Source organism: Acomys minous (assembly GCF_964271855.1).
Source record: "Acomys minous genome assembly, chromosome: 1".
Taxonomy (NCBI): Eukaryota; Metazoa; Chordata; class Mammalia; order Rodentia; family Muridae; genus Acomys; species Acomys minous.
The window spans coordinates 49,955,868-49,968,865 of record NC_140483.1 but is presented as its reverse complement, the minus strand read 5'-3'; the positions used below and the strand labels follow the sequence as shown (position 1 = coordinate 49,968,865).

Here is a 12,998-nt window from a genome sequence, read left to right as displayed (position 1 = left end):
GAGAATAATAAAAACATGTTCCTTGTGTGCAAACATTTTTACTACCCCAGCAATACAAACTATGGCCATTAATCTCTGAGTTCACAAATCCAATGCCCTCTGACAAACTGATGTCACCAACTTTCCCAAATTCATCCACCAAAAATATGTCATTGTCAATGTTGACACATACTCACACTTCATAGTGCCACAGTCCAAACAGGAGAGCTCAAAAAGATTAATTCACCATATGCCCTCCATGGGCGTTCCTCAACAGATAAAAACAGGTAATGCCCCTGATTTTACTAGCTCCCAATTCAAGACCTTCTGCTCACAATGGGAGATTGCCCATCACACAGGTATCCCTTAAAATCTCTAGAGCCAAAGAATCATAGAATGAATACATAAAACTCTAAAAGACCAACTTAAAAACCATAAAAACAATAGTCTACCCACCAACATACAATTAGCAATGGCTCTAGGTACTCAACGTATTTAACATTTACAAAATTTCGAAACATCTTTCTGTCTCCCTTTACTGGAACACACCAGGAATAATTGCCCCCGTCCTGGTACATTGGCATGCTATCTTAGACAGAATATGGAAGGGACCTGATCTTCTCCTTACCATAAGAAGAGGTTTTGTTTGTGGCTTTCCATAGGACCTGCCCAGACTTATTTTGGTTCCATCTTGAAATGTCCAACATCATCTAACCAACCAAAAAGATGGGCCATCTCTCACTGACAGACTGAGGAGGTAAAGGAGGCATTATCCCTAATGGGACAACAAGATTGCCTAAAAGGACACCCATGCCCTAGTGGCTACTGCCCTGGTCATGTGCCCTCCTGAGGCCTCTCTCTCCTCCATTGATTTTTTTAATAGAGAAACTTATTACAGATACAATAAAGTTACATAATCTAGGGATGACCCTCCAAAAGGGTGCCAGGTGCCTTTGATCTTCCTCCTCTTGGTCTCCTGTTTCATACAATTTCTAAAACTGCAAGTGCAGAACGTTGCCAAAGTCACCACTAACCAGATTCTGTTTCAATACCAAACTATTTCCAACCTAGAGGTTGGTTAATGTGATGATACCTTCCCTCTAAAAAAAAAGGGGGGGTCAGGACATGTGGAGCCGTGGAATGGAGGGGGCAGTGACTCAGAATAAGAGTTAGGCCAAAACGTGTCCAAACCCTGAGACTGGTAGGGGTAGAACCTCCTGATTCCTATCCCAGGCATGCATGCCCCAATATATATAGTGTTGTGTCCCCATAATTGACTTCTTGAGGAAGTCAAGTAGCATGCAAGCCAGGGTGAACTACTTTTTCCTTTATAAGCCACTGTCCTCAGCACTCTAGCTCTGGCCAATGATGTGCACTAACCCTGATAGCTCTGACACTGTCCTCAAGGGTTTAAATAGCCTTTGTCCTCTCCTCCCAATTAATGAGCCTCTCACTGAAGCTGTCTCTGAAGAAGTCTGTTTCTTGTGTACTCACTGCCACGTGAGGTCTCCATCAAGAGGAAGGCAAAGTCAGGAACAGCACTTCCTGACTACAGTTTCCCCTCATTCCCTTTTCCCACTCTCCATGCTTCCTCTCAGAAGAGAGAAGGCTTCCCAGAGATGAGACATCAACCGCACATGGCATAACAAGCTATATAAGTACACGTCAACACATCAAGGCAAGATGAGGCAACCTAGTAGTAGGAAAGTTTCTCACAAGTAGGCAAACATATCAGGGATAGCCCTCACTCCACTGTTAAGATTCCCACAAGAAAACTAAGCTACTCTGCCATAACATATGCATAGATGACTTAGGTCAGACCTATACAGGCTCCCTGATCTCTGTGAGCCCCATGAGGCCTGGTCAATTGATTCAGTGACTCTGTGTTTTCTCCCGGTGTCAGTAACCCCATTGGTTCCTCCAATTCCTCCAATAAATTCCTACACAGGACTCCCCAACTAAAGTTTGTTTATAGGCCTCTGAAGCTGCTCCAAACAGTTGCTAGATGAAATCTCTCTCTCTCTCTCTCTCTCTCTCTCTCTCTCTCTCTCTCTCTCTCTCTCTCTCTCTCTCTCTGTCTCTCTCTCTCTCTCTCTCTCTCTCTCTCTCTCTCTATATATATATATATATATATATATATATATATATATATATGTTTAATTTTTGTTTTGTTGTTGTTTTTTTTTTTTCTCTCTGGTCTCTTTGATGATGATTTTGCTAGGCTCCAGTCCCAGAACACTCTGCAGTCAGAACACAGATTTTTTTTTTTTTGGCTGGGTTGCTGTCCTACGCCCTCCACTTGAGGTTTTCCCTGTTTACAGAAGATTACTGGATCAGAATCCATGTTGCCCAGTACTAGGGTTTTTGCTAGAGTTACTCTCATAAATTTGATGAAGTTTCCATTGCATAAGGTTTACACCTTGCCTCTGAAATACCACCCAATTCTAGTCATTTCTCCCAGTATTTTCCCCACACCCTCAACATGATCCCTCCTATTCCTAACTCCACTGTCCTCTGTCCACCAACAAAATGTGCTGTATGTCCCTTTCACAGGAAGACCTTTGCTTCCTCAGCGGGGAAGTGAGGCTATGAAGTAGCAAGATGAGAATTAAATGATGTAGAAAATTTTGGGAATTTGGCCTGGGCTGAGCCCATCAACTTTTGCTCTCCTCTTCAATACCACACTATGTTCCTATTTCAGCTTTTAAATTATAGTCATGACTTAACCTAGAGATAGAAATAACCTTCAGAGGCCAGTAATTAGGAACTCATGTTTGCCAGTCAGGCTCCACAACCTCAAGCTTTTACAGGCTTCAAAATAGTCCCACAAGCCAAGACAAATTGTTCCAACGTGACTGTTGTGGAGCAGTTGAGATTTACACAGTGATATTTAGAAATAACCAAGCAATTAATATTCAAATGCTCCCCTTTCTGGGTGTTTCTAAGGCGATCATTAACATTGAAGAATACAGACTTTTAAAAGACTATAGCTGTAGTACATTGGCAGGTACTTTGAAAGTGACTATAAAATTTGGAAGAAAAGGAGTTGTTAGAACAAAAAAAAATGGCAGCCAATATTAGCTGTATACTTTTCATGTTAATATTATCTCAGTGATTTATGTAGTTTACATCATTCTACCTTGTACAGTAAAGTTGATGCTATTTTTCACATAGTGGATAATTGCAAAAAAATAAGAAGTCAAATAGCTCACTGAAGTTCGCAGAATTGAGATTCAGTTCTGGTAATTAGCTTCCAGAGCAAAATATTTTGACTCTTAGTAAAGACACTCTTGATGGGGTAAAGAAGGGACTTCTAGTTTGGGGATGTATATATATTTTTAGATAATTAACACTTGGAAAAAGTGAGTAATTCATTTCCTTAATAATCCTTTAGGTTATACTCTGACTTTAAAATGGATTTTGAATTATTAACATGGTAAAGTTTATCTTTTGCTTTCAGCATTTAAGAATCTACAGATATTACAATGAGATAGCATTAAGTGTTCACAATTTTCCATTCAGTCTGTACTGATTTTGCTGCTAGAGTACATCATAATCTTTAATTTGATATAGTAAATAAATGTACTGGAGCAAATGGGGATATGAACTATGGGCATTTTATTATGATTTTTACATGAATTAAAATTCTAGAGCCATAAAATTACCCAGAACATTACAGAAGAGCTAAGAAAACCAAGTTTTCTTAATGTGCATGTCTTCTTTCTACAAATACCTTTAGCATTTCTTTTGCATACCATTTTAATCAACTTTTAATTGTTATAACAAGATCTTAAAGAGTGAGTGGTTTACACGTTAGAAAACACTAGGTTAGAAGTCGAAGATCTAGGTTCTTGCATGCCCGGTTCCGGACTGGAGCTTTTTATTTTGTTTTGTTTTGTTTTGTTCGTTGTTTTTGTTTTTGCCTCTAGGTTCTATTTTTATTACTAGAAAGAACCGTCTGCTTCTTCTGAACTGGTGATGGCTCTAATCCACTCTAGAGTTATTCTCTTGGCCTAACTACCCCCAACAGGTCTAAAACGAAATGCTACATGAGTTGAAACAACACATTCATTTTGAAGTGGTATAAATATCAAATCTATTCTCTGGATTCTTATAGAAAAGTGCACTTCACAATCACCCTTCCCTTTTGAGGCATACACAGCTTTAAGGAAAACCTGGTTATTAAATGAACAAAAATTAACATGTAGTTTTGCAAACTCAAATACTTATTCTGAAAAACACAGTTTTAAACACAAGGAAAATTCGGTATCTTCAAGTGTCAAGCTGTGTTATAAGACAAAGTGTTATGACAGAGACATGAAACAAGTTTTACGCATTGGGCATGCATTTACCATTTCCACTGAGAGGAGATCAAATGCCTGAGCTCATGGAGCCACACATGGAGTAAACACTTATGACATTGGGTCTTGTGTAACTCCTGCTGTTCATCAAGTTGCATGTTATATGTGAGGCGAATCTTAATTTAGGGTCATAAGCCCTGTGTAACACCATCCCTCTGAGCTCAAAGGATGTCAGGCTACCTCCTTGAGCCATGTTTCCTGCTTCTTGGCATTGTGGGGTTGGCTGTCTGGCCACTGCTGTCATTTGCCTCCATTCACCGTGTTTTCCTCTGTGTGTATGTGTGTGTGCTTGTGTTGCAGAGAAGGGCAACAGTCACCAGAACAGTGGCAGAAGATGTACGGGAGGTGCTCGGGAAATGAAGTCTATCACATCGTTTTGGAAGAAAGTACATTTTTTGCTGAATATGAAGGGAAGAGTTTTACCTATGCTTCTTTCCATGCACACAAAAAGTATGTTTCTGTTTCCAGTGAAGAGTTAATGCATCAGCCAGTGAACTTGATCATTTAAACAGTCCATATCTGTGCTCATGAGTTTGATGTCTTTAACCTTTTTTTTTTTAATAGCATGAGGCAGAAGCAGACTACTTTATTGCTGAAGTAGGTCATGCCTTTATACCCCCCTCCCAGTGTCTCTTGCTACCAAAGTTTGAGTCCGTTATGATGTCAGCAAACTCTGGACAGTCAATTTCTGGGCATGCCCAGGAACGTCCAGGTAGGTCTTGGGCTGACTCTACATGAAGGCCCACTTCATGCATTTTGCCAGGCTGGTCTTGTCCCTGTTCAAGGCAGGTCTCATTCCTCATATATATCCACCTTTTTGTTTTTAGGTTTGGGACTGAGTGGGAACCAGACTTCTGCTCTGATCTTGTTATCCCCACCTCAGGGACCCCCAATATAAAGGACTGTGCCTTCTTATGTTGACCTGCCAAACAGGTTCTTACCCATCATTGACTACCAGTCTTCAAAGGCTGGAATCCCTGGAGAGTTCATAGGGTGGGGGGGGGGGTATTAGACAGAGGCTTCATGGATCTCCATGAGAAAGGCCCTTATCACTTCCTTGGGTGGACTGGGGTCATGAGTACTTGTAGGTTAGTTTTGTTGATAGAACATTGTTGGGTGACTTGCTTCAGGAGACACTTAAACAAAATTGTTAATATGGTCATTATTCCTACCAAAATGGCATCGTTGGATATCCAGAAAGGTTCAAAGGTTCTTTGGATGTTGTTCCATGAGCCCCATATCAAGAGAAAATACTGGAGCCCTGGTCTTTTTTATTTTTGATATGCTTTCCCTGAGTAGCACAGACTTTTAGCATAATTTTTGTTCTACTAGCTATGAACCTTGTTTCTACAAGTGAAGCTTACCAGGAGGGAAATATGTTTAGAATATCTACTTTACCACAACTTAGACTCTCATAACATCCTAGCATATTAAGAATCATTAACTATAGGACATTGAATCTTGTTACATAAATGAAATTTAAAGTATTTAAATTTATAATAACAGAACACTTGAAAAAATGACAACAACAACAAAAAGGAATCCAACTCAGTATGTGGACAAGGCTCATCTTGAGTACTGAGTTTCCACTTTCACTTCTGAAAAAACACTTAAGTATCCTAAAATTTTTTCAGAATGTGAGATTATAGCCCTTCTACTAACTGTCCAAAAAAGATGTAAAAACAAATGAATATATATATATACATACATATATATATATATGTGTGTGTGTGTGTGTGTGTGTGTGTGTGTGTGTTCCAGTTTAAGCATAGGGATTTTTCCTTTACTTTATTGACAAAATTAATATCTCAAGAAATAAAAACTTATATAAATGTGTCTCTATTAAAATATTTCAATGTAACAAATTTGAGCACTTTATAATAATATATTCCACTTAACTATTATATAACATACTCAAATTTAATTCTCAGTTATTTTACTTATACGTATTTTATGCTAATTATATTTTAAATTTTGACTTTCTCATTCTATGTGGTTTTAAGATAAAATTTGAAAGTTAGAACATTACCAAAGAGTAATAAGCAATATTTAATACATTAATACTCTTAAAAGTTTTTGAGTTCTCTTAAATATATATGACCATTGAGGAATATTTTAAATGTTTCTTTTTTTAGTGCATGAAAGGCACTCAGAGGAAGGATAGCAGGCTACCAAGAAGAGATTTGATACTCTATGAGCATATACAGGGGGAAAAGGTTCTCGTCAGTTACAGTCATAGAGGAAGGGAGTAAGGGGAAAATGGGAGGGAGGGAGAAATGGGAGGATACAAGGGATAGGATAACAATTGAGATTTAGTATGAATAAATTAATAAAATATATTTTAAAAAGAAGAAAGATGGTAGAAGTGGTAAGCAAGCTTGATCCAGAGACATCAGTTTCTCTTCACAAGGCATTTCTTAAGAGTTTTCATGCCAACCCATTGTAAATATTTTGAGCAAAGTATAAGTACTGTTCATATCTTAAAAATATAAAGCACCATTATGTCTACTGTATGATAATCACTCATATTTTGTATTATGCTTTTTTATACTTTTCATTGCCATAATTCTTATAACCAATTAAATTGATACTTTTTTCTTTTAAGAAATGAGATTATTGCATTATCTGATTCTCTTCTGCTTCCTAATTCTATTATTTGATGTTTTTATTTTGTTCTGTTTGATTAGACGTGACTAATTTTCTTACAAATGTAAGCACTTAAAAAGAACCAAAAGCTAAGGACCTTTCCAAAATGTAATTCTTAAACTCTTATATTCTTCTTTTAAATTAAGGTTTGGTGTCTGCTTGATTGGTGTTAGGAGGGAGGAAAATAAAAACATTTTGCTGAATCCAGGTCCTCGATACATTATGAATGCCTCAGACATTTGTTTTTACATTAATATTACCAAAGAAGAAAATTCAGCATTTAAGAACCAAGACCAGCAGAGAACAAGTAATGTGCCAAGGTCATTTTATCATGGGCCTTCCAGATTACCTGTCCACAGCATCATCGCCAGCATGGGTCAGTACAAACTCACTCCAATTAACTTTATTGTGCATTTTATGACTATAAATACAAATCTATTTTCTTAAAAATTCATAATCAATTTCAAAACTTTCTTGTGGATATTGCAAACTATCATCTAGATAATACAGAAGAAAATTTCTAAATTCTTAAGGGAAGAAAAACGCAAGATCACCAAAACGTAATCAGTAATTACTTCTGTGTCTAATTCTTAGTCCTTGCTTTGTGTGTTTTTATTGTTAATTATCTGTACAGTGATAAATTGGAAATTTTCCCAGTGTTTACTTTCAAAACTCACTCACTTCATCTTCCTCTCATAATTGACTTTGACATTTATGACACTCAAAAAGTGGAATTATATACACCAGTTAAGATGAAATTCATTAAGATATTCCCACAGAACTACCTTGATACTTATGTGTATGATTCCTTGTTATAAGGAATATATGTAATACCCTTTATGTAATTATATTGTTTTTATATTGTCTCCACTTGCTCAGTAAGCCCACTCTCTTCTCCCTTTTTGGCTATTTCACTTGATCTTCATGTAACCTTATTATCCTTATCTCCATTCCCCACTCTCTTAATCAGAGGCTGCTATTTCTATACCCTTCTATACATACCGTGCACATATGCTATTGACCTTCATTATTTCATACCTCAAAATGGTTGGATTCCAATGTGGTTTTGAATCACATGCCCTTCATGTCTGTCTTTGCCCCAGCCTGCAGTCATATAATCAAATTCAACTTTCAGTGGGTTCAAACCATGCTGTGGTCAGTATTAATTACAGAATGTCACAAAATAACACCAGTCACAGATTAAATATGTGCAATCAGCATTGCTACTACTTATAACAGCATCTAAGTAGAAGTAAAGGACTGAGGGATTGTGAGATGGATAAGTGTATAAAATGCTTGTCATGCAAACATAAAGGACTTAAGTTTGATATCAAGAATCTATGTTAAAACACTGAAGAGGCAGACACAAACTCCAGAGTCACTGTCCAAATATTTCACCATTGTTGTTGACCCTCAGCAAGGGAGAGACTGTGCCCAAAAAGCAAGGTAGATGATTCCTGTGGAATAATAAGTTTGATGTCTGGACTCCACATACATTTGTAGACTTGTTATTGTACCCACATACATTGTATACCTGCATGGGTGTGCGCATGTGCGTGTGCGCGCGCACACACACACACACACACACACACACACACACACACACACTTTCAAACATCTAAACATATATACACAAATAAAAGAAGAAAAGAAAGATCTATAATAAGGCACCAGACATACCTTTGTAACTTGAAAGAAGTCAGAGATCTGGTTATAGGAAGCTTATAGATCTATATTTTGAAAAATCCATTGAAATGAGACTAGTGTTGTGTAAAATTTCTATCACCCAAAACTCATTTACTGAAACCTTACCTGTGCCCAGTGTCATAGTATAGAACTTTATTTGGAAATAGGTTTTTTTTTAAAGAAGTCAGGTTAAAATGGAGTTACTAGGGGTAAGATTGTTTATTTGTGACTAGTGAACTGACAAGAAGAATAAATACAACATTGACACACATACAGGACATTGATGTGAAAAAGATGATGTAGAAGGTGTCAATCATGAAAACCAAGAATGATAACAGATCTATCCCTCTCCACCCTAAGGAGGCAAAATCACAACATGCAGATTTTTATTCTGAAACTTTATCCTTCAGAACTATGAGATATTAGTCTTTGTCATGGCATCTAGTTTACTTAACATTGTTATTTAAGCTTTTAAAAACTATTACAAGTACTATGAAATTAATCCAGAGAAACAGAATAGAATAAAGCTGATGAAAAATTGAATTAATGAAATACAGTAGATCCTATAGTCTGGAGACCTGTGATCCAAAAATGGATTTTCACAGATGATAAAGAAACTTTTCAGTGACAAAAATAAATAATGTTTCCCTGTTCTAAAACATAGGTTACCTCATTATGGCAGAGGGAAAGACCTTGGGAAGAACCATGCATTTGTAAGAGAAAAATATTTTGCAAAGAAAGTCTTGTTTCTGCAGCTTTAACTGCTTTTTCAGATGTTTCTGCTGTATTATAATTTTCTCATGCTTGTTATCAGGGCCAAGACTATTGTCAAGTATCAGTATTGGCAGGATAACTGAAAATAGACCAAGTGGAGCATCCATGCATTCATGGTTCTGTCAATGTGTTGCCTGAGTTAGGAAAGAAAACAACTAGGTATTTGGAAGTGATGCACAGTCAGATATATTGACAAGGAGGCTATTTAAATATCTCTTTGGAAGTGAGAAAGGATTTAACATACAATATTGGCCTTGTTTTACATGAGGGGAGATATTTGTATTATCTTCTAAATGAAAATAAGAGGAAGAGTTTGATAAGTGTGTGTCTAGGGCATGTCTCAGTTTGCTTTTAATGAGACTTGAAAAGACTCTGACATGCCATATTTTCTTTTCGCTCTGAAGCACTAGAAGACTGCATCATCATCTATAGGAATAAAATGTGGTAGATGTGCATTGGCGTCTACAACTTTAAGATAACAGCATGCCAGATAAATTGATGTTGCATCAATACATTTTATAAAATTTACATCTCTTCTCCTACTAATTTTTTCTTTCCTTCCAGGAAACCTCCCTGGTTTCCTGATGGGACAGATTTGTCCTGTGATTTGCTCTATAGTAACTATCATTATTGTCTTTGCTCATACACTGAAATGACAGAGTGCTGGGCCTCACATAAGTATTTTTCCTCATACCACACCTCTTACACGCTTTGCTGCTTCTTACATCACCACACTTGGATCCAAGATTTCAGCATTTGAAACTTCATCTATAATAAATAATTTTTAATCAAGGTCTCATTGGGTGATTTGACCAGCTTGAAACCTACTGCATAGATTGGGCAGTCCTTGAAATCATATAGATTAACTGGCCTCTGTCTGTTGAGTGCAGAGGTTAAAAGTGTTTGCCACTGTGCCTGACTGATCTCATATATAAATTGTGATACACATTTGTCCAGTGAAATGTTTGCCAAAAAATTGCATTGAGAATTCAAGAGATACTAGACAAATGGACACTCACACACACACACACACACACACACACACACACACACACACACACATACACACACACACACGCACACGCACACCTTAATGATGTATTGCAGTTCAATAGATTTCACCATCAAATGATCATTATGTCACAGGTAATAAAAATGTGCTAACGGATTTTCATGTGTCGTTGTGTTAGGTACTGTGGCTATAGACTTGCAAGACACAAGCTGTAGAGCATCAAGTGGCCCTACCCTGGCTCTTCCTACAGAGGGAGGGAAAGAATTAAGAAGACCCAGCATTGCACCTGTTTTAGAGGTTGCAGATACATCATCAATTCAAACATGTGATCTTTTAAGTGACCAATCAGAAGATGAAACTACACCAGATGAAGAAACGTCTTCAAATTTAGAGTAGGTTTGACTTCCTAATTTGCTTCTTGCCCACATTTTTGTTTTAAGTTTTTGAGACTATCCTACATGGATACTAACTATATCCACATCATTGCTATCACACTCCCAACTAGTCTCATGTATGTATGACTCCCTCTCAAAGTCATAATCTCTGTCAATAATTATTTTTACATATGTAAACATGTATATATAAAACATCCTGATGTGTCTATGTGGTGTTGCTTGTATAAGCATGTGTTCATGACTTTCCACTTGGGATTGGATAACCTACCAGGTGGCTCACACTTGATAAGACTCATTCTCATAACAATACTTGCTTATAGTTCTTCCCTCATGGATGGAGCTTAAGTATTCCAGAAGCTTACAATTATGGAAAAGGATAATATTTTTCCTTCTAGATAACCTATGATAAGACTCCATAGTACTACTGAAATGTTCTTCTGTTAAGCACTTTTAAAAACACGGGGTATGCCGGGCGTGGTGGCGCACGCCTTTAATCCCAGCACTCGGGAGGCAGAGGCAGGCGGATCGCTGTGAGTTCGAGGCCAGCCTGGTCTACAAAGCGAGTCTAGGACAGCCAAGGCTACACAGAGAAACCTTGTCTCAAAAAACCAAAAAAAAAAAAAAAAAAAAAAAAAAAAAAAAAAAAACACGGGGTATTATAAAAAAAAAAATCAGTTTTCTGCCTTCAGCATGTACTTCCAGTCCCACTTTTTCTAATTTATCTTTTATATGTAAAGAAATAAATTTAAATGCATTTTCAAAGTTGTATTTCATTATACTACACGGCTACCTTTAATTTATTTTTTAACATTTATTTTGAGGTTTCCATTATTCATTTTATTTATTGTTGTGACAAAATCTAAAACAACCTAAAGACAGAAGAATTTATTTTGTGTCACAGTTTGAGAGTATGTTTGATCATGGCAGGAAAGGTATAAGGTGGCTGGTCACATGGTACACTCAGAAGGCAGAGATGTGGTCAAATGTTGGTACCCAACTGACTTTCTTCATTTTGTTAAGTCTAGGATCCCAAACCCTAAGATGATACTACCCACATTTATGGTGGGTTTTTCCACATCAGTTAGACTTATGTGAAAGCATCTTCACCTAGAAATATATTTTGTAAGTGATTGTAAAGCCTGTCAGGTTGACAAGCGAGGTTGACAATCATGAAGTTCAAGGTTTTATCCAATGATACATTCAGATTTCTCCACAAAGTGTTTTTGCATTTCAACCTTTAGCATCCCTTTCTATTTGGAAGCTAGCAATAGTTCAAACTTACAAATGACAGACATGTTTTTTATTTACTAAGTTGCTGTTCTCTTATAGTACCTACCAGTGTAGGAGTCATCACATTTAAGCCTCTCATAGATGTTTATATATGTCATCCTCCACATAATGTTGCCATAAGAAAGCTGAAAGAACAGTAGCCTACAATACTGACCTTGCTGTCTCAAAGATTTCTTTTCCATCCCAGTTTGATCTTATAATACTTGTCTACAAATAAACAATCTGACTACAGTTTCTCTATTTGTGTGACTCATGTATGACTGCCACCTCGTTGTATGTATATATATTGGAAGTGATGTAGAAAAGTGTTCCTACTACATTTTGTGTTGAACAACCAATGCCATTTAGACATTACAAATGTGTCTGTGTATAATGGTGTCAGGACAGTCATTGCTATTCATGTCTCTCAGTAATATTTATATAAATTCATACAATGCCTTATTAAACTGAAACTGAGCTGTCACTGAAATGCAGAAAAATCTTTTTAAACCCATGCATGATTTTTTTTGTTTCATAAAATGTCAATGTACTTGTAGACAAAAGTCTTGTCTCAAATTGTTCTGTGGTCCAAATCCTCAAATGTGTTTGTAGAATACAGGATGGGAACACCACCAGCAGACTGGGCAACCTTCCCTGCAGGCAAAAATCCTGATAGGAAATGATGTTTTCAAGTGTGAATGAAATTCTTTTTTCAGATATCTAAAGCATGGGGAGGTAGAAGGAAATTTTCACTAAAAAAAGCAAGTGTTGTTAAAGTAGAGGTGATGGCTGTCAGCTTGTAAATTTATAAAATGTGCTCAATTTCACCTCCCAACCAAGTGCCTAGAGAACAGTTTCAACAAAGTCTACACTTCA

At 36.9% G+C, this 12,998-nt stretch overlaps 1 protein-coding gene across 5 annotated transcripts in view; it reads left to right on the top strand.

The window, feature by feature from the left end:
• KCNT2 (potassium sodium-activated channel subfamily T member 2) overlaps window positions 1-12,998 on the top strand; it is a 332,217-nt gene that overhangs the window by 250,792 nt on the left and 68,427 nt on the right. For all 5 annotated transcript variants that reach the window (XR_014781450.1, XM_084794038.1, XM_084794037.1 and 2 more), the window contains exons 15-17: window positions 4,641-4,790; window positions 7,133-7,362; window positions 10,637-10,850. Coding sequence is in view for 4 of the 5 variants with exons in the window: in XM_084794038.1 (XP_084650164.1) it covers window positions 4,641-4,790; window positions 7,133-7,362; window positions 10,637-10,850 (594 nt within the window). In the remaining variant the exon portion in view is untranslated. The remainder of the gene's footprint in view (window positions 1-4,640; window positions 4,791-7,132; window positions 7,363-10,636; window positions 10,851-12,998) is intronic.